Source organism: Peromyscus maniculatus, chromosome 8, assembly GCF_049852395.1.
Source record: "Peromyscus maniculatus bairdii isolate BWxNUB_F1_BW_parent chromosome 8, HU_Pman_BW_mat_3.1, whole genome shotgun sequence".
In the NCBI taxonomy this organism is placed as follows: Eukaryota; Metazoa; Chordata; class Mammalia; order Rodentia; family Cricetidae; genus Peromyscus; species Peromyscus maniculatus.
In genome coordinates this window covers 60,558,969-60,580,124 of record NC_134859.1, presented here as the reverse complement: position 1 = coordinate 60,580,124, position 21,156 = coordinate 60,558,969, and the positions used below count along the sequence as shown (strand labels likewise).

General features: G+C 44.7%; 1 protein-coding gene and 1 non-coding gene across 2 annotated transcripts in view; one reads left to right on the top strand and one right to left on the bottom strand.

The window, feature by feature from the left end:
• Nucleotides 1–1,657: 1,657 nt before the first annotated feature.
• Mettl16 (methyltransferase 16, RNA N6-adenosine) overlaps nucleotides 1,658–21,156 on the bottom strand; it is a 55,761-nt gene continuing 36,262 nt past the window's right edge. The window contains exons 8-10 of the mRNA XM_006977372.4: nucleotides 20,113–20,202; nucleotides 14,152–14,325; nucleotides 1,658–14,026 (exon numbers count right to left, since the gene is read on the bottom strand). Of these exons, the coding sequence (XP_006977434.1) occupies nucleotides 13,427–14,026; nucleotides 14,152–14,325; nucleotides 20,113–20,202 (864 nt within the window). The 3' untranslated portion in view covers nucleotides 1,658–13,426. The remainder of the gene's footprint in view (nucleotides 14,027–14,151; nucleotides 14,326–20,112; nucleotides 20,203–21,156) is intronic.
• On the top strand, nucleotides 16,889–16,994 carry LOC121831849 (U6 spliceosomal RNA). Its single transcript, XR_006075452.1, has one exon. It is a non-coding gene; the product is annotated as a U6 spliceosomal RNA (small nuclear RNA).

Below are 21,156 nucleotides of genomic sequence, written 5' to 3'. Positions count from 1 at the left end.
ACACCTACAGGGGAATTCCGCAGTCCTGCTCAGGCCCATCCCCTGCTTTGCATCACCCTCCCATTCAAAACCAAGTGTTCCTTTCCTCTCCCTGAATTCTTTGTCCACTCGTGTCTGATATGGGCGGAGACTGAAAACGTGCCGTTCCAAAGGACAGCCTTCGCTGTGGTGCCGGGACAGCAGTGGTCAAAAGGCGAAGCGTCCACAGCCCAGGCCAAGGAGGCGTAGTCTAAACCAGGAACAACAACGTGGAGGGCGGAAGCTGCGCGCTACCCGGGCTGCCGGCTGTGTGCGGGGCGGGGTCGCTGCCTTGGGTTGGAGGCGCGCTCTCTCCTAGGCTCGCCAGCCAGCCTTTATCCTGGCTCTAGGGTTTAGGACCGTCCTTGGGTACAATCAAAAAGATCTTTGAAGTCAGCTTGCCCAAATCATTGCACTTCACAGATAAGAAAAGGGACGATTCCAACTGCTCCTTGTGCCGTGAGCAACTAACTCTTCCAAGTCAGGTCTGAGGCTAGACTTCTCTCACCACCACCTCGTCCTGTACCCCACGCCCCGCAAAGAGTGAAGGAGTATTAAACTACTGTGCAGAGAGGGGTCTGATGAGGACAACAGAAACGTCCCTATACCTAAAACCCAACCACACTGTTTGGGTTCTTTGGTGGAAGCCACACAATCTCCATTAACATTGAAAAGCACAGGACTATTATGGGCACCATGGAGATGATCCGATCCAATTCTGTTGTCCCAGTGCTAGGCATAAACCCTTTCCTGTCATTGTCTCAAACTCTTTGATAAACCAGTGCAGGGAGAGTGGAGACATACCAGTGTTTTCAGGATCTCGGCTCCACCACACAACACCGAAAGCAGGCCTTTGAGACCTTAGAGGCAGGCCACCTTGACAGCCCAACCCACCCACACCGTGCCCTTAAGTGTATGTATGTATGTATGTATGTATGTATGTATGTATGTACCTGCTTCAAGGGCTGCCACAATGGCCAGGATCACAGAACAAAAGAGGCTTAAGGGTCTGTCTTCCCCTTAAGGTTATCCTAGAGGGACTCCCTGTACAGCTGAATGGAGCTTTGATGTTGGTATGTTGAACTGTGTGTAGTATGTGGAACTGAGCATGAATCGCCCTTCCACAAATGTCTGGTGTCACCGACTTCATGAAGCTGGAGTAAACCATGAAAGCCCAGTCCTCTGCAGGGTAAGAAGCCTTTTCCTAAGACTAAGACGATAGGGGTGCTAGCTCTAACCCGGTTCCCCTCCCTGGTGTCAGCTACTTGCTTTGGGTGTGGCTGGGTCTGACCTACTACAGAAAACGGCGATGATACAGATGCAGGTGGTGGGAGGCCTGAGATGGCACTACCATTTTTGCATGGAACCAGCTCCATAGCCTTCACTCAGACTGCTACTTGTCCTGGCCCAACACCTGGACTTTTCTACTGGTCAAAGCCCAGTGCTTCTACTCTTGTGAGGGGCCAGTTCTGTGACACAATGACTCTTCTGAGCAGTATTTTGAAAGCACCTCTCTTCTCAGGGGAGAGGAAGCGAAAGTGGGGTGAATACAGACTTGATGGCTGGCCTTTCCCTTGCCCCCAATACCCCATCTGCTCCAGAGCTTAGCAGAGATGCTTGCTACTTAAAACAAACAGCCTTACAGGCTTCACATGACGTTTATTTGGGTCACATGGGGACAGCAGCCAGGGGATGTTAGGAGAAGCAAGGATTTAGAAAGGCTTTTGCTGGGCTTGTTGTTGCCTTTAGGAGCCTAAAAGTGGCCACCAGAATTTCTCATCAAGCAATGTTTCTGGAAGTTCAGGAGTGGACAGTGGGAGTGAGAGACACCTATAAGGAGGCACAGTAGAGAGAAATGAATGGGAGGGCTGTTTTAACATGTTTCAGTTTCCTGTTTTAATGGGTGGAGCCAGGGTATAAGTTGGCGAGCACATTCATTCAAGAGAAAGAGTCTTTTTGATGTTTCAGCACAAGCTTAGCAGGTTTGGAGAATGATGCCAGAGCCAACCATCTCCTAATACTTATTCTTCAATCTGTTACGGCTTCCGGGTGCTGAGGATGTCTGGATCAGGAGGGCAACCGGATCTTCCACCACTGTGCACTTTTTCAAACTTCTTCCTCTTGTCTTGTGCACCTCAATATCTAATCCACACCCCACAGTGCACCCTCCTTCCACGTCTACACTGGCTGACTTCCTATCTTCTCACCATTCATCCCAACAGAGTCATACATTGACAGCTCCAAGTACTATGTGAAATCACTTCCCTGAACACTTCCAAACAATAAGATGTGGGAAAGAGTATGGAGCTAAACATACGGATATTCACAGTGGATCCCAGGAGATGCCCCAACCTTTCAGCCTTGACCTGGTACCTTTTACTAGTGGCTTTAGGTAACCTTTCACCAGTCATAATTAACACAAGGGAAACATCCAGCTATAAGATAGAGGACATCAGACAGCTATGCCCAGGGACACACCAGGTAATGCTCATTTAACAAGCACGTGCTAGACAACTGGCTAAGTATCTTTACAGGCAAGGCCAGGTGATCTTTGGTAAGCGGAGTGGTGTAGGAAGTGAGAAGGTGGCATTGACCACTACATTCCTACTGGGCAGGGTTCATTTTCCTCTCCCATACTGGATGCAGCAAGGGATAACACAAGGACACCAGGCACCGAACGAAGGGCTATGAAATACTAAGTCAGGCTCCCAGGTCTTAATTTCTCCAAAAACATAAAAAGAAACCAGTAGCCAGGCGGTGTTGGCACATACCTTTAATCCCAGGACTCGGGAGGCAGAGGCAGGTGGATCTCAGTGAGTTCGAGGCCAGCCTGGTCTACAGAGCAAGTTCCAGGACAGCCAGGGCTACTCAAAGAAACCCTAGCTCGATAAAACAAAAAAAGCAGTCAGGCATGGTGGCTCACCTACAACCTCAAGCAGAGGGATGGTTTCCCAATTTCAAAGCCTGCTTGAGCTATAGAATGACTCCGTCTCCAAAACAAATCAAATCATCAAAGAAAGTGAGGGCACTTAGAGCTAGACAACACTGAACCCAAGTCTTTGTTTTGTTTTCGAGACAGGGTTTCTCTGTAGTCCTAGAACTCACTCCAGACCAGGCTGGCCTCAAACTCAGGGATCTGCCTGCCTCTTGAACCCAAGTCTTAACAAAGCCATCAGGATAATTCTAAATTCCTGACAGGTGTACCCTGCAAGGTTTCTGACCAGTCATCAATGAAGTGGGTTCCCCAGGAGTCTGTACTTCTCCTTCCCACTTCTCAGCACCCACCAAACAAATTCAGTTGAGTTTCTCCTTCTGCCTAAAGTACTTCCTCCCAGCACGGCCTCACTGGATGTCACAGCTGAAGAGTAGTGACTGCAGGGTCTAAGAGCCCAAGAAAAGGTATCTTATCAAAGGTCACCAAGCTGTCAAGTTGTGAAGTGGCCTGATCACCTTCTCTGTCTGCCAGTCTAATCTGGGCAAATACCATCTATATGGGGTCCAGAGTCCCTGCCCAGTCTCCCGGAAGTGGGTGAACAAGGGAAGAAAGCACACATGCATGTGCACACACCATTGCTAGAAACAGATAATCATTAACTTTGCCTAGTGCTCTCCGAACACAGGTTAGTCCGTGAGTGAGAATGCCTTGGGGGAACCTCTAACTGGGCCTGGGAAGGTGACAGGAGAAAAGGGTAGACTTTTATCCAGGCACCCACCCTGGGTGTGAACACTGAGTAATAAAGAAAGAAATGCAGTTCAGAAACAAGAAAGGAGGAGCTTCATACTAGGCTCTTTCTTTGAGAGGCCAGGGGCAAGCCTTGCTGTCTTGTCTCGAGTTGGAGCTATGGGTGCCAGGGGGTGGAAGAAGCTGATCCACTGGAAAGGCATAGAAGCAGGAGTACTTCAGACATTCCTTTGAAGGAAAAAAGATGTGGCTTCCTGGGAGTCGATTAATTCAGGTCAAGGGAGTGGGGCTGGGCAGAGTTATGAGTAAAGAGAGGTGGAGTCGTGCAATGTGAGTCAAGAGCCAGCTGGATCACTCGGGTGTGGAGATGTGTTGGGAGATAGGAACTCCTCTCAAGGCAGAGGGCTGGATGGCAGTCAGTGCCTGTGAAAGGTCCCATCCAAGTCATACCCAAGAGGCAGGCAGTGGGATCAAGTATCCACTAGGCAGTTCTGGAGCCACTCTGCAGAGCTTAGTGGCCACAAGCTAGCTTGAGTTTCTACTTCCAGGTTGGGGTGGGGTCAGGTGAGAGAATATAGATCTCTATTCCCTAGACGGCCCTGCTTCCTGTCCCCACTAGTGATCTTAGATGGGGCTTTATTGGCCATTTCTGAAGCCAATCTGTAATAACTGCACCACTGTCAAAACAGATCCTTAAAATGGATCCCTATAAATTGCTAAGTGTTGTATGAAAAAAATGAAAATAAAACAAGCTATAATGAAAAATAAGCAATCATTTTCTACTCCAGAACAATGGAGTTTTCTACTCACAAAAGCAAATAAAACAAATATAAAGGCCCAGTGTGATGGATTTGATTATCTCTAGACATTCCTAACTGTAAAAATAAAATCATCATTAAAGGTGGGGAAGAAATGATAAAATGGAAGGAAGTCTTACAATGGGAATTTGCAGTTTTCAATACAGACAAAAATCTAGATTTAAAGTAGTACATGCATGAAATAATAGCACATGTGTAGCTGAAGAGACCTTGTCAGTCCCAAAATTAAATTCAAACAATGGAGCAATTTTTTTGGCCTATCAATTGATGAAGAATGTTTTAAAAATAGCCTTCTAGGGCTGGAGAGAGAGCTCAAAGGCTAACAGCATGAGCTGCTCTTGCAGAGGATTGCGTTTAGTTCCCAGCATTCCTATCTAGCAGCTCACTCCAGCTCTGGCCTCCTAGGGCACCAACACTTACATGCACAGATTCAGACAGACAGACAGACAGACCTAACTAAAAATAAAATGAATCTTTAAAAAAAAAATCAGCCTTGGCCGGGCGGTGGTGGCACACGCCTTTAATCCCAGCCCTTGGGAGGCAGAGGCAGGCGGATCTCTGTGAGTTCGAGGCCAGCCTGGGCTACCAAGTGAGTTCCAGGAAAGGCGCAAAGCTACATAGAGAAACCCTGTCTCGAAAAACCAAAAAAAAAAAATCAGCCTTCTAAAACTACCAAAGGTATGGCAAAAACAAACAAACAAAACCCACTTATTCATGGAAATGTACTAGCTTTTTTTTTTTTTTTTTTGTGAGCAAACTGGGGAAGCAATTTTCTGCCTTGGCAACTCCAGGTGAATTTATCCTACAAAAAGAAAACTACATTAAAACTTTGATATAAAGACATCTGGTAAAATGTTATTTACAGCAGTGAAAACCCTTTTCAGGGCTATCTAAAGCTCCAACTAGGAACGACCAGCCAGGCACAGTGTGCTTCCAGCACATCAGAGCAAGGAAGGAGCAGGATGTGGGCACAGAACCAGCAGAGGCTGGCTTCAGGCAGGGTGGTTACTAGCAATTCTTATTTTCACAGCTTCCCTGAAGCAGATTATTAGCCTTCTATTCAGAAAGAAAAATAATAAATAAATCACAATATACTGCTAAATAAAAGATTATAAAATTATAATTAATGTACAATATGATTGACCCCACAGTTGTTTAAAATGCATATGCATACAAACATACTAAGACAACAAAATGTTTATATGAAAACTTATTACAATTATAAAATGAAGTTGTTGAAAGGCTGGAAATGTGGTAGCATGCCAAGGCTGTGGGCAGGAGGGGGAATGTCCCTGGAAGGGACAGCTGCCTTCGCTCTGTTCAGGAAAAGCCACCCTTTCTCTGGGATGTCATGGTGTTTGACTTCCCCTGAAATGAGCCTGTGGCACCATTTCCCGCTCTATTTTCTTCTGAAAACTCTCCTGTACAGGTTCTTTTCATCTCACTGCACCGGATCTAAATCCACCCTGCTGTCCAGCAGATGCTGCCTACGCTGATAATCCAAGTTCAGAACCGTCTAGATTAGGGCACAATGGGGGTTAACTCACAGAAGTGGGTGCCAGTACCCTGAATTAAGAGAGAAGTACACATAATAGACTTATGGATACAATCCTTGGGGATTAAGGAGTAGGAAGGGCCCCATTAAGAGGGTAGGCAGCAACCAAACTTCAGAGGTCAAGTGAGCAAGACTAGGAAAGATAAAGGCAGAAATAACTGTTACTTGGTGGACATCACCGACTGATGTTTTACTACATTTTGTTTTTTAAAATAAAGTGGTGAGTTACCACAATTCACAATTAAGTAGGATTCAAATAAACCTAGATTTTTGGCTTCCCTCAGAGCACCCAACACCATGGTACCACTCAGCTCATCAGCAGATGAGAAAAGCCACTCCTTGCTAGTGAGTGAGGGCTGGAGTGCCCCCTTTCTTGCTTGACTCCTGCCACACGAAGGAAGAACAAATTCCTCGTTGTAAATGAAGATCCAATACAAAGCCCAGCCGCACACCCAGCCTTAGCCGACAAGGCAGGATCCCGGTCCACAGAGCAGGGATCCTATCTCAGACCAGGCTGACTCCCCCTCTACTAGGAAGAAACATCAGCCTCAGCCACAGTCCCGAGGGTCCCGCTCTCCAGTAGGATGCTCTTTTTGAACAGTTTGGGGGTCCACTATAGCTACAGCATCCAGCCAAATCCCCAGCTGGGCTTCCTTTGCTTTCCTTCTGAACCCCAAGGCCACAATTCCTTTTGAGGGTCAGCCTCACCTCTGTGGTTCCCAAACTAGTTTCTCTCGCCAACCTGGGAAGAGAACTTATGATTCTCTTGACAGCCCTACCTTCTCTGGCAAGCTTACAAAGCACATGCGTTTTGTGTAGTTCCACAAGTGAAATATTTGGAACTGCAGTGTTTAAAACAGAACAAAACCTCCCTTCTATTATTATACAATTAAGTATTGTCATTACCTAATTATCAGTTATTTCACATTGATTCTGGTCCAACGGGCTTTCACCAGACACTTTATTTTGTGGTTTCATTAACTAGTTAATTATCTACATTACTGCCAAATACAAGATTCGGTGAAGATTTGGTGGCATAAATTAAGAACTAACTGTATGTAATTTCACTTACTAAATCTCATTCATTGATCACAGAAAATGATACTACCTTAAGTGCTGAACTATGAAGGGGTAAGACATGTTTGTTCTGGCTCCCCCGTGTTATGGAATTAAAGTCTCTTCCTGCAGAGGCGGAGCAAAGGGACCTGAAAGTACATTTTTACCATTAGTACATTATTTGTCATAGAATTTCTAGATTTGGCAATAGAGCTCAGCCTTAACTTCTTGGACCAGAGTTCAAATCCTGCCTCTGTACCTCTGCTCAGTGAATAACATTAGTGCAAGTTACTTAAGCTTTTGAAGCTTCCATTACCTTCAGCTGCCACACGACAACACCACATCACCTAAAGGTTACTAAATGAGACAATCTTCTGTAAAAGACGGAAACCAAGGTTAGCTCCTAATGTCTCCACAACACAGAAGCTGGCTTTCACTTTGGGTCAATAGGTAGTACTCTATTTAGTACTATTTAGACAGGTTTCTCAATTGAGTCCAATGGCAGGAGACTTTCTGGCCAAAATTCTAAAAGGCTACACAAAGTAAGGAGAGAAGACAAATCGCAAGTGTCACTGTTTCTGAACTCCCCTAGATCCGGAGTCCTTCTCTCCCTGGCATGGTGGTCTCACTCCTCCCTCAGCCGAGTAGGTCGCCCTCAGCTCTCCCGAGGCCAGCCCAGTCCGACTGGCGTCCTATGTAGGAGTGGGGTAGCACTGCAAACCCCGGGCTGAGGAGCTGCCCGGCCTGTGCTCTCTCCCACTGTTCACTGCCCTGGGGTGAGCAGAACCGGAAGCACACGCTGCCCGCCCTCTTCTAAGCATCAGCTCCACGGCACCTCTGTCCAGTGTGGCTGGATTTCCGTCCTCTACCTTCTTTTCTTTCCAGTTTCCCTGTTGCTAAGGAGTACCCATGATCCTCTACCTCCCAAGGAGAGCCCAGAGACCCAGAGATTTCTGCTTGGACCAAGACAGGCAGACAGACTCCATCTCAAAGAGGTAAAAGGTCTTCATTCAGTCACAACATAGCTTCCCAGAGTAAAAGCACAGACTCACAAAGGCAGCATTAGCTGTTCCAACCAGCAATTAAAGAAATGAACCGCTGTTTTAGTCATTTGAGTGAGTCACAGCAGATCTTTCCAGAACAGAATAGGATCTCAGGCATGTGTAAATTCTATTGCTATGGGTGCCCTGAGCCAGGCGTTTTAACACTACAGTGATATTCACACAAGGCATATGGGATGATTAGCATCTTTCAAAACCATTAATGCCCTCCTTCAAGAGGTAAAAGCCGACTGTTCTATTAATGAACATGACAGCAAATGAAATCTGAGCAGCAAGTTCCCTAGAAACAACGAAGTCACATCCCTCTCCTTAGGGCACCCCTGGCTAGCACTTCTGAGACTTTACTCAAAGAGCAATAACTGAGGTTTTGCAAACGGGGTAGAAGGGTCACTGCAGACCTTCACTCTGTACCATAAAGTAAACAGGGAGCATTTCTCCTTGAGCCTACAGCCATACAGGGCAAGTCACATGCATGCTCTGACCTATACAGAAACATCCTTCTAAGAAATAAGGCCCGGCTAGTTCATATAAACATAAAACAGAGAACCGTCACAACTTTTCACATGAATAACACATCACATGCATGTTAGCCTGCCAACAAGATCAAATACAAAGCAAAATGAAAATGCATTTCTCTAGGAGATCTATATCTTACTAGTCCTAAAACAAAGTTAAAAAAAAAAAAAAACACCTAAAGGACAGGCCCAATATGTGTACATTCTAGAATAGAAAGATGTGACCAAAAGAAAGGTTGGTCAGGTGAAACTATAAAAAAAACACAAAACATAGCCAGGGGGTAGTGGTGACACACACCTTTGATCCCAGCACTTGGGAGAAAGACAGGCAGGCTGATCTCGGTGAATTCAGCCTGGTTCACAGAGCAAGTTCCACGACAGCCAGGACTATACAGAGAAACCATGTTTCAAAAAAAAAAAAAAGTATAAAAAGTACAGGTAGTGATTTTTTTCTTCCTTATACTTTCATTTTAAAGTTTTTAAGTGAAAATGTACCATCATAAATACTTATCTGGGTACAACTGAGTATTTCTAGAAAGTTCCACAGACACAATTTCATCCATTCCCATTCTCACAATGAAATTCAGGATCGCGATGGAAGGGGCTGCAGGTGCCCCCGTGTGGCTTCAGAAGGAAGTGCTGCAAATGAGAAAGACCAAGGGGCTCCCACAGCCTGTCTCTCTTGCCCCCTCTCCCTGAGACAGGGTCTCCTACAACTCCCTCTGGCCCTGAACTCACAATGTAGACAAGACCAACTCTGAACTCAGCCTTGAACTGCTGACCTCCTCCTTCCACCTCCCAAATGCTGATCACAGGTGGGGTCACCAACCCAGCACTCACTTCCTTCTCTTCAAAGTGGGGGGAGGGAGCCCAGGGATGTAGCTCAGTTGGTACAGTACCTGCCTTGCACTAACAGAGCCCTGGGTTCAATCTCCAGCACCACAGAAGACCAGGTATGAAGGCAACATCTGCAATCCCAGAAACAGGGAGGTGGAGGCAGGAAAACCATGAATTCAACGCCAACCTTGGCTACCTTGAAAGTTCAAGCCCATGAGCTTCATGAATGAGACCCTGCTTCAAACACAACCAAAATGAAATAAAACCAAATGGCCGTGGATGGCTTCTGCGTGGGATGTTTACATCTTTTCCACACCTGGCATTTGACTCTTCCTGTCAGACACCAGAGGCTTGGATTTCCACCAGGAAAAGAGGTTTTGTTTTCTAAACTCTATTAATCGACCAGAACCCTTAGGGTTAGCTGAAACTCTTCCTCCTCCTCCTCCTCCTCCTCGGAGCTGCCAACAGGGAGGGTGAAGGAACCAAACCGACAAACCCAAGCCGATTCTAAACAAAAGCACCTTGTTCCCTCTGGAAAACAAGTTCAGCTCTGTCCCCACTCCAGCCATCGGGGGATCAGAAGCCAACCAGAGAGCAGAACAGAATTTAAGATAATACCACAGAGATTCAATTTCATATCAATCCACCAACACCAACTTGACCTCCAGACATGTAAGCAGAATGCCACTCAACACTGTGACACGTGAGCAACCAATTTCTTTAAAAAGCTTCTCTTCAATTACAAAGCACATGTGTAATATGTCCGTTGAAAATGTTTTCAATGTCATCTCAAACAATGTTAGAAAAAAATAATGTTCAAATGCAAAGGTACTCACGGCTTTAGTTTTTCAAAGACTGTGGACACCACTCTTGTCAAACTTTTTTTTTCCCTTCCCATTCTAAGATCATTATCTTAACACCTATACAACCTGCTCCATAACAAATCTCAACCTTAGGGCTGAAACACATATAGACACAGATACAACTTTTGCATCTCCATTAATGTTCTCTAAGAATCTCCAGGAACTAGACTTAAACAAAGGTCAACACTGTGCCTGAAGGGCATTTTGAATGGGCAAAAGTGTATGAAAAAAAATATACAATTATCAGGGGGTGGGGATTTAGGCCCTGGGTTCGGTCCTCAGCTCCGAGAAAAAAAAATACAATTATCCAAACATGAAAAATTTATAAGTTAAACAAACAAACAAACAGAAAGTCAAAATTCCAACATCAATACAATCCAAATGAACCACACACACATTTGTACCACCGACATGAAGACGGGGAGAAAAGAGAAAGTACTAACACAGCTGTGAGAAGGCTGACACCCTGGGTAACTGGTGTGTCTGTTTTGTAAAGCTAATGACTGAATTCAGGACCTTGTGTTTGCTAGGCAAGTGCTCTACCACGGAGTCACATCTCTAGCCACTTCTGTTTCAAAATCATTGAACATCTGCCAATTTATGATGAGGAAAACATTTATTGATTATTTATTGAATATCCACCAGGTATTCTGGCATTTAACTGCCACTGAACTCAGAGATCCTTAGATTTTATCAAGAAAACTGATGTGGGGACTGAGGACATAGCTCAGTTGGTAGAGCATTTTTGTCTAGCAGAGTCCTGGGCTCAATAGATCATTAGCACCACATAAATCAGGCTTGTACTGCCAGCACTCAAGATAAAGATACTGGAGGAAAAGGATATTAAATTCATCTCAGTTACACATGAAGTCTGAGAAGACAAACAACAACAGGGCTGGGGAGATGGCTCAATGGCTAAAAGAATGTACTGTTCTTGCAGAGGACCCAGTTTGGATTCTAGGACCCACATCAGGTGGCTCACAACTGCCTGTGACTTCAGCTCCAGGGGATCTGATGCCTCTGCAGGCACCTGCACTCACATACACAGACACAGACATAATTACTGGATGTAGGCAATCTAAGGCCTGCATTCAATCTGGGCATGGTTGTGCCCCTGAACACTGTTTTCTTCGTGCTGTCAAATGAACGGATGGGTTACAACAGTGCTGCTTTTCCTCAGTTGGTTTCTGGTTGCTATGTCACAGATCAGATCTCCAGGGGGAGGGGGTGGGGAGAAGACACCATACTCCTAGTCTCTGGAAGACCATGGCTAAAATGTTCTTTCCCAGCTTTCAACCCCACTGCACCATTTGCATTTCCTTTATTAAGCTATGCCCCCAACACCAATTTCTGCTAATCACAGCCACCTTTCAAAAAGGGAGCTTAACTACTCAGCACAAGTCTTTATGGGTGCCAAAGAGCTCAAGCCCTATACGAGAGTCTGTCCATATAGAACCCTAGGCTACTAGTCAAGAATCTAGCACAACAGACCGTTTCTGAGACAAAAGAATGAGACAGAAAAGAATGAGACTTCCAGAGTATCAGAAAACCACATTCCCATTACAAATGTGTTTCAGACATTATTACCCTGGCCTCGGATAAGCAGATAAGTAGACAGAAAATCCACCAAAAAAAGCAGAGTTTGGTCAATAAATTAGCTGGCCACATCAAAGATTCCACTTTACACCACACCAATACCTGTTGAAAATATAATCCAGGAGCCGAGCAGTGGTGGGTCATGTCTTTAATCCCAGCACTTGGGAAGGAGAGGCAGGTGAGTTCAATCTCTGTGAGTTCAAGTCTACAGAATGAGTTCCAGGACAGCCAGAGTAAAACAGCGAAACCATGTTTTGAAGGGGGGGGGGGGGGGGACGGCCTTCATACATCTAGGTAAATGTTCTACCACAAAGATACACCCCTACACCCTACCTAGAACACATAGGACCTTACTTAGTTTCTCATTTGTCACATCAACTGTTTACCCAACTCAAGTAACAGCAAATATTTCCCCAATTCCAGGATTCAAACAGGATGAATAGTTTTCAATTCTGAAGTCTTATATTAAAAACCAAACACATTCCATTCACGTTACTAAAAAGCAGCACGACTGCTACAGAACCATACTGTCAGTGGGCTGGAGGAGGGATCAGTGGTACATTTTGATGTGCCTCAGCCCCATCCTGCTTCCTCAATTCTGCTTCTGACATAGGCCATGTCAGAACAGCAGCAACTGAGGAATGTGCTGCTTCCCTATGTTCCCAGACTGGCCCTCTCCTTAGTCTGAGATGTCTGTCTGTGACAGCCTGGCCACCTACCCCAGGCTAGTTCCTTTCTGAGGACTGGCTCAATCAACTCTAGGTACCTGAGAAAGCAGGTGTCTTGAAGGCAACGATGAGCATTCCCATACCTCTGCTCTGCTCTGCTGCCTCCATTAACGCCATACCTCTCAGTGATGGACATGTTCTAGGCAGTGCCTCTGGCCTCAGGGAATCCGTGCCAGGCTGAGATGAACTACTGGAGTAGGATCTAGTTCCTCCTAAGTTTGTCTGCTGTTACAACAGTCACAATTCCTCCTGAGCCCCTGTACCATACATACGACTCCAGATATCTTTAAGAGGGGAAGGGTTAAAAACTGATTCATTTCTGCTTTTCTTTTTTCTTCTTTTTATTTAGACAAGTGTCTTTCTCTGTAGCGTAGGCTGACCATAAATTCACAGCAATCATCCTACCTCAGCCTTCAAGTATTGGGATTGTAAGTGTTAAGAGACCACATTCAACTGCATTTCTGCTTTGTAACATGATTCCACATGGTGTCACTAATGGACCAATGCTGAAATTCCTCTGGCTTCCCAATGAGCTTTACCTCCAAAGCTATTTTATAGATTTTTTTTTTTTTTTGTATTGATGTTAGATGTTAGGGACTCAACCCAGGCTGCCTTCTGAATATTAAGCACATACCGTCATTGCACCACATCCTTAGCCCTATACAGACACTTTTCTAACTGTAGAAGAAATAAAGAATTAACTAGCAACAAGCCTCAAAATTTGGTTACGTATGTAGGTACAAAGTTGGTTCATCAAATCCCTGTTCTGGCCCTCAACCCAATGCATTTCAACTAAGGCGCCATCTACTTCCTTCTTAATGTTGATTAGGCACTTAAACAGGTAATGTCCAGCTGCTTCGTCCAGGCGGTCTCCCTTCTCAGAAGCCTCTCCGTCCTGGGCTCCATTGCTGGAGCCTTTACAACTTTCCATGACCCCCATCCCTCCCCTTTCCTCACTCCTTTCATCCTCCATGGCTTCTGCAGTTTCCTCCTGGCAAAGTGACTCCTGGCTGAGGCAACGGCCACCGACAGTGGCCGATTCACCTTCGGGTACAGCAAGGCCACACAAGGCACTCTCCTGGTAGCATGGGGCTATGTCCTGGCTACCACTCAGCTCTTTGGGAGTGGACTTTCTCTCCTCCAAGGCTAAGAGAACATCCTCAGGAGCTCGGGGCACCTCTCTTAGTTGTCTCACTCGCTCTCTTCTCTTCCGCCTTAAATGAATCCAAGAGTTTTCTACGGCTGTCAGGAAAAGGCTAACTTCTTCTTTTCCACAAGGAATTCGTTTATGGTGGACCTATGCGGAGGAAAAATCAGAATTTTATAGGAAATCATCTGTCACTGCTTACCAAACTCCTTCAATTAAAACAAACCGTAAAGGTCATTATGGATAAGTACTTCATCAATATGCTTGGTACACACCTTCAGATCAGTGAGGATCTTTTCTATCCATGTTGTCACAACTATTATGCCTTCCACTGTCTCAGAGCCCAGTGACAAGGCTTTGAGGGATAATTCTTCCATCACAGACTCCAGCACTACAAACGTAATGGGTTTCCTCGGCTTTTCTAATCTTCTTCGTTTACTTGGAGGTGACTGAAAGAAAAAAGAAGAAAGTTACCCCAACAACGAAATACAGTCCACTATAACGGGCACTAGGAAGGACATTTCCAGGACTTCTGTTCCCAACCACAAGGCATGAAACACAAAGGCTTTTGCACGTGTTATTTCCAATGCTGGAGACAGCTCTGGAAGAATGCTCTCCCACGTCCTCTACTTTACAAAAAGAAAACTGAGACACAGGCTATGTCGTTATAGCTCAGTTACACCACTAGTAAAGACAGAATCAGGATTCAGACTCCAGCTACAAACTCTTTCAACCCTATCACTTGCTCAACTCTGGCTCCCAGTATGGATACTCTCCAAGCACTAGATAGATGGCCTTGTGTAACTGTGGTGCCCCAAGCAGGCCCACACTGAACTGCACACAGGCAGGGGTGACAACCCAGTTTGCAAAGTGTTTGTCACACAAGCCTGAAGATGTGCACCTGATCCCAAGAATCCACATTATTGAAAAGAAAGTATGGTGGTACACTTAAGGGCAGTGAAAACAGGACTATGCCTGGGGTTCACCGGCCAAGCCAGCCTCACTTCATCAGGGAGCCTCCCAGGCCAATGAGAAGCCCTATCTCAAAAAGCAAGGTGGATGGCTGCTGAAGAATACTAGCTGAGGTAGTCATCTGCTTCCACACCAAGAATACTACTACCACTATTACTACTACACAGTAAGGCTGATTAGAGATGGAACTCAATGGTAAAGCACATGCCTAACATAAAATCATCAACTGACAGTTTGCTTGAAATTAAATATGCTAAGTGGTCGGCAGGGGTGGAGAGGTGATGGCGCATGCCTTTAATCCCAGCACCTGGGAGGCAAAGGCAGGTGGACCTCAAGTTTGAGGCCAGACTGGTCTACACAGCAAGTTTCAGGTCAGACAGGTATAGAAAGTAAGACCATACGAAAAGAAACACTTGCTGAGGCTTGAAATACAGCCGTTTACAAAAATCACAGGCCAGGAATGATCAGAGCCACTGAGAATCACATGGGTGGAAGAAGCTGGGCCCAGACTGTCAGCCGAGGATACCAGCACCAATGAGAACACTACATTGAAAAGCTAGGCCACAGGAGTCCAATCACATCACACTTTCTACCTAGGACTTAGGCAGGTCACACTCCACCCACTAGAGGGACTAGAGTTCCACTTAAAACACCAAAAGTAACACAATAGTAATTAAATTATCCTTTTAAAGTTAAAACTTTCTACAAGATACACTTAAAAAGTTACAATTTGGTGTCGCAGGCTTTTAATCCCAGAATTTGAGAGGTAGAGGCAGGCCTCTGAGTTCGAGGCCAACCTGGTCTACAGAGTGAGTTCCAGGACAGGCTACACAGAGAAATCCTGTCTTGAAAAACCAAACCAAACAAACCAAATAAAAGAAAAGAAATTGGTATTAAACCCAACTCCATAGGCCCTGGCACTAGGACAAGTTTGCACCTTATTACAGATACTAATACAGAAAATTATTTTCCCCAACTGAAGTAATTTTGTTGTTGTTGTTGTTTCTGAGGCAGGATCTCACATAGTCCAGGCTGGTCTCAAAACTCTCAAGGATGAGCTCAAATCTTCAATCCTCTTGCCTACCATATTAGATAGTACCAATCAATTAAGGGGCCACGGAGTATACGCTAGTAAAAACTCGAGCCAGGCAGTGGTGATGCATGCCTTTAATTCCATCACTTGGGAGGCAGAGGCAGGCAGATCTCTGTGAGTTCAAGGCCGGCCTGATCTACAGAGTGAGTTCCGGGACAGGTTCCAAAGCTACACAAAGAAACCTTGTCTCAAAAACAAAAACAAACAAAACAAAACAAAACAAAAACCGAAAAATTTCATGGCCACAGAGGCAACCACTATGAGAAAGAGAACTTATGTGTGGGACAATACAAAGAGACTGAGATGGAGCCAAACTGTTTTACTCAGAAAAAAATGATTTACTCATTCTTCTCTACTATTCAATATGTAACTTTCTTTTTTTTTCTTTTCTTTTCTTTTTTTCTAGACAGGGTTTCTCTGTGTAGCTTTGTGCATCTCCTGGAACTCACTCTGTAGCCCAGGCTGGCCTTGAACTCACAGAGATCCGCCTGCCTCTGCCTCCTAAGTGCTGGGATTATGTACAGTGTTCTGTCTGCCTGTATGCCTGCTGGCCAGAAGAGGGTACCAGATCTCATTACAGATGGCTGTGAACCACCATGTGGTTGCTAGGAACTGAACTCAGGACCTTTGGAAGAGCAGCTAGTGCCCTTAACTGCTGAGCCATATCTCCAGCCCAATATGTAACTTTCAATACAGCAAACAGAAACTCTTCTACATCTACTCTAGAAAGTTTGTATCTATATTCTGGATATTATATCTATAGAAAGTATTGCCGTTGTTATTTTTGTGATATGAGGGATGGAACCTAAAACTATGTGCATGCTAGGAAAGCATTCTATCACTGAGCTACATGCCCAGACCACAGACAGGAACTCTGACCAGAATAGTAGACTTAGGGGAACTCTAATTTTTCCCAGAGGAGAAGCTGTTGGGATGATTCAAAACAAGTGCTCACTTTGGCAGCACATATACTAAAATTGGAACGATACAGAGAAGATCAGCATGGCCCCTGCACACAGATGACAGCAAATTCATGAAGCGTTTCGTATTTAAAAAAAAAAAAAAAAAAAAACAACCAAGATTCTTCAATAAAGACTGCACAAAGAGGTTATGGTAGCCAGGCTCAAGAAAAGACAAGAGTCTTGGTAAGCAGAATGAATATCCAAGTGTTTAAAGTCTGGGCTAGAAAATCAGACTGGGGCTTGACTTTCTGCAGCCTCCAGAGGCTGGTATTGCTGTTCACACAACTGTTCCCTGGTTTAATGAAAAAGAAACAGTACGTGTATTCAAATAATGACAACTAGATGCAGTACATCAAAGCTTCCAAAACCTACTGATGTCCTATTCACAGGGCTGTGCCTCAGCTTAAGGCCTAAACTATTCCTTTAAACATTCAACAAATCCTTCTTTAGGATAAACAGCCAAGGAAACAAACAGGTAAATCTTGGTCCCTAAAGTCCAGATTAGCTCCAACTGTTTCTTTTTCTGAAATGCTCTCATCCCTATCATTCATCCCAGCACTTATGAATGTACAATTTTTTATATACATTGTTTCAGCTGTGTTTTGCTTTGCTACAAAACTAACACTTAAGAAACTGTCTTTTCTGATTTCTTTGTTATTACCACAGCAAGGCTCATACTTTGATTCTGCTCAAAGCTCAGTCCCTAATCACTACATCTGTTTTACAGCCTAATTTAGACCTTGGTAGAGTTCTGATTCACAAACCATTTTAAAGTTTGGTGTGGTGGCACATACCTACCTGTAATCTCAGAACCAAGAAAAAGAGGCAGGAAGAACACCATACCTGATCTACATAACAAGTTCTAGGCCAGTCAGCACCAGAATAGTGAGACCCTACCCCTAAATAAATAACTAAAAACCAAACCAACAAAAAACTCAACTCTCACATAAGATAAGCAATAAACCATCCATCTACTTCCCAAACTATTTCTTCTTTAAATTTATTTTTAGTGCACTGTTACATGGAGACTGAAAGAAGGTATGGGATTCCCTGGAATTGGACTTGTGAACTGCCACATGGGTGCTGGGAATCGAACCTGGGTCTGAGAGAGCAAGAAGCAAGTGTAACCACTGAGCCATCTCTCCAGTCCTGTGCACACTTTATGAACCAGGGTTCCTGAGCAGCACTCACATCCAGAGTACACCATTTACTAGAGCTATGTGTCACCCTCTACCCTTCCCCTTCAACCAACACCAACTTCCTAAAGCAAACCAGACCTGAAGCAGCACCTTGTCGACTTAGAGAACTGGGATAGGGGTTCTAAAAGTGACTTGCCAGCATCCTGTGAAACCTACTCCTTCCCCATGTCCTCATCAGTCAGAAATGATGGTACAAAAATTCTACCAACATTAAGTAGGTTGTCTTTTCGCTGCTAAAATGAGTCTAGACAACAGCAGTGGGCTCAGTGTAAGCACTAGAATTAATTGAATTAGAATTTTCAGCATGCAGCACCAACAGAAACAAGTCAGTAGGCCTGAGATAAGTGAAGACAAGTTGCCATAGGAACTTGTACATCACGATAAAAGGCAGGGTGGGAGTGAGGAAGTAGGTCAATATTCTTGCTTAACCAGTTCTATTCTGTGTTCCTCTCTTGAGTGAAACTGCATTCTAATCCTGCCCGACCCCACCAGGAGCAAGAGAGGAATGTCAGTCATGAGTTTTCCAGAAAAAACGGTGACTGGGGGAATCTAAGAAGGAAGGGGAACCAAGAGGAAGGTCAACCCAAACTCTCCCAAGAGTAACCTGGACCTACCCACAGGGAAAGCAGTCCTTCATCAAGGGTGCCAATGCTAAGAAACTGTTGCTGGGTTACTACAAATCAGAAGCTGTCACCCCCACACACACACACACACACACACATCAGCAGTTGAAGTGCAGCTAATGGAACACTGGGGAATGCATTATTAGCAGCTTAGGGATGACTGCAGCGGTGGGAAGGGAGAAATACTCGGTAGCATGGGAGGAATCTCAGGCCCCTAGCAAGAGGCATTCCTTGACGGATGGAAACTATGCAGGCTACAAGATACCCTAAAAAGGAGAGAGGGAGGCTCATAGATTCCTTTTCTAAGTAAGCTGATTTTGAAAAAACATAAATAAAAATAAACCGATTTTGTACAAAGACACTGCCCTTTAACACTAGTATCTGTGATGACTCCCTCATCCAAGAAGGCGAACAAGAACGTGTCTGGATTATTGTGGGGAATGTCAAAGTCCGTTATCAGCTCTTCCCAGCTGTGTCAAAAACTGTGGGCAGCGGGTTAAGAAGACACTCTTGGAAGCAGGTGCTGCTCCCCTTTCCCACAGCTGTTTGTGTCTACACAGGCAGAGCTCAGGGCATTGCTAATGACTTCAGCCATCTGCTGTGTAGGTCCTAGTGGTCTAGAAAACAAGAGAATAATATTTGAGGAGGAGGAAGCTATGAAAAGCTGAGGCATCTTTTTAACTAGTAATCAAATTAAACACTAACCTCTGGGTACCCTACTGCACAGTCCAGAAGCAAGTCTAGACTCCCATAGAAAGTACACTCTAGAGAGGCAATTTCAATCCTGCAGAACATCTAGTTGTGGAGAAAGAATTGGCTCAGCTTCAAATCTGACCCTCGTGTTTTCAAAAACAAGGCAGCATCTGCAAACCATTCCTTGGCACTCCCACATACATCTATCTACCTCTCTGTCTACAGCAACAGAGAAAGACTCAAAGACAGCAACATCTAGAATAGCTCTGGAGACCAAAAATGGTCAAGTCATTGGAGGAGGTGGCCCCAGAACAAGCCTGCTATATGGTGTAGTGGGTATTGCCTCCGCCAACTGAGAAATCAGAACAGGAAAAAGAAAAATGATTGCAAGCACAATGACAGCTTTCTAGCAGCTTAGGAAAGCAGCAGTGGCCAGGTAGAGAAACAGACTGAAGAATGTCCACCAGAAGTTACACTGGCCAGGCGTTCCTACAGGCTATGCTGCCTACACTTCTAACTTCTAAATGATGCTAGGATTAGCTCTTGTTTACAATTTCCATTTTGCCATAAACATTTGGAGAAATGGAAATTCTCCAAATGGAAACCGTGACAGTACAGATTGAGTTCATTTATGATCTGTGGAAGCTTATCATGTGAGGGGCATTTGGAGAAGCCAAATCAAGCCTTTACTTACCGGTACTGTGACGTCATCATAAAAACTCCAAGCTAAGGCCCATCGCATTGTCCTGCCTTGACAGAACTCCGTGAAGGTGACTTTAGGAACCTGAAACCAGTAAACGCAGCATCTCATATAAAAGTTCTGTTTGATTTGAGAGAGGGTCTCAGGTAACTAAGGGTGACCGTGAACTCCTGATCCTCCTGCCTCAACCTACTGAGTACTAGCAATCAAGTGCATGTCACCATGCCCACCTTCAAACTAAAGTCTTTCTAGTAATGATTCTGGCTGCTAACTCTTATGGTTGTTTTTTGTTAGTTAACAAACATTATTAAAAAAAAAAAAAAAAAGGTATATACAGCTGATTATCTCTATACAGAATTTTTACCTCTCATAAAACATTAAAATTTATAGATGTCTCAAAGGTCAAACAACAAACAGCTAAAACAGTTCTTTAGAGTCACTGTAAAATGGTTTAGGTACTTTTTCTTCATTTCTTTGACAGAGGACTTGGCTACCTGGGCCAAACTGGCCTTCTGCTTGGAATCTTCTTGCTTCTACCTCCCGGGAGCTAGAATTACAGATGTGGACCGCCTTAGCAGTGTGGGGTTGAATACAGGGCCTCAAGCGTATGCCAGACAAGCACTCAGTGCTCCTAAGCCTGTGTTTACTGTTGTTTTGAGACAGGGTCTCACTCTGTAGCCCTGGTTTGCCTGGAACTTATTATGGAGACCAAGGTGGCCTCAAACTGAAACCACCTGCTTCTGCTTCATGAGTGCAGGGATTAAAGACATGACCACGTCCAGCCTTTGTTTACTTCTTTAAACACAAGAGCCAATCAAAGTCTGGCCATAAGCAGATGTATAATCCCTTTCATTTATCAGATTTCAATAAAGAAAAAGTAGCCAGACGGTGGTGGTGCACGCCTTTATTCCTAGCACTCAGGAGGCAGAGGCATGAAGATCTCTGTGAGATCCAGGCCAGCCTAGTGACAGAGCTAGTTCCAGGATAGCCAGGGATACACAAAGAAATCCTAAACAAACAAACAAACAAACAACAACA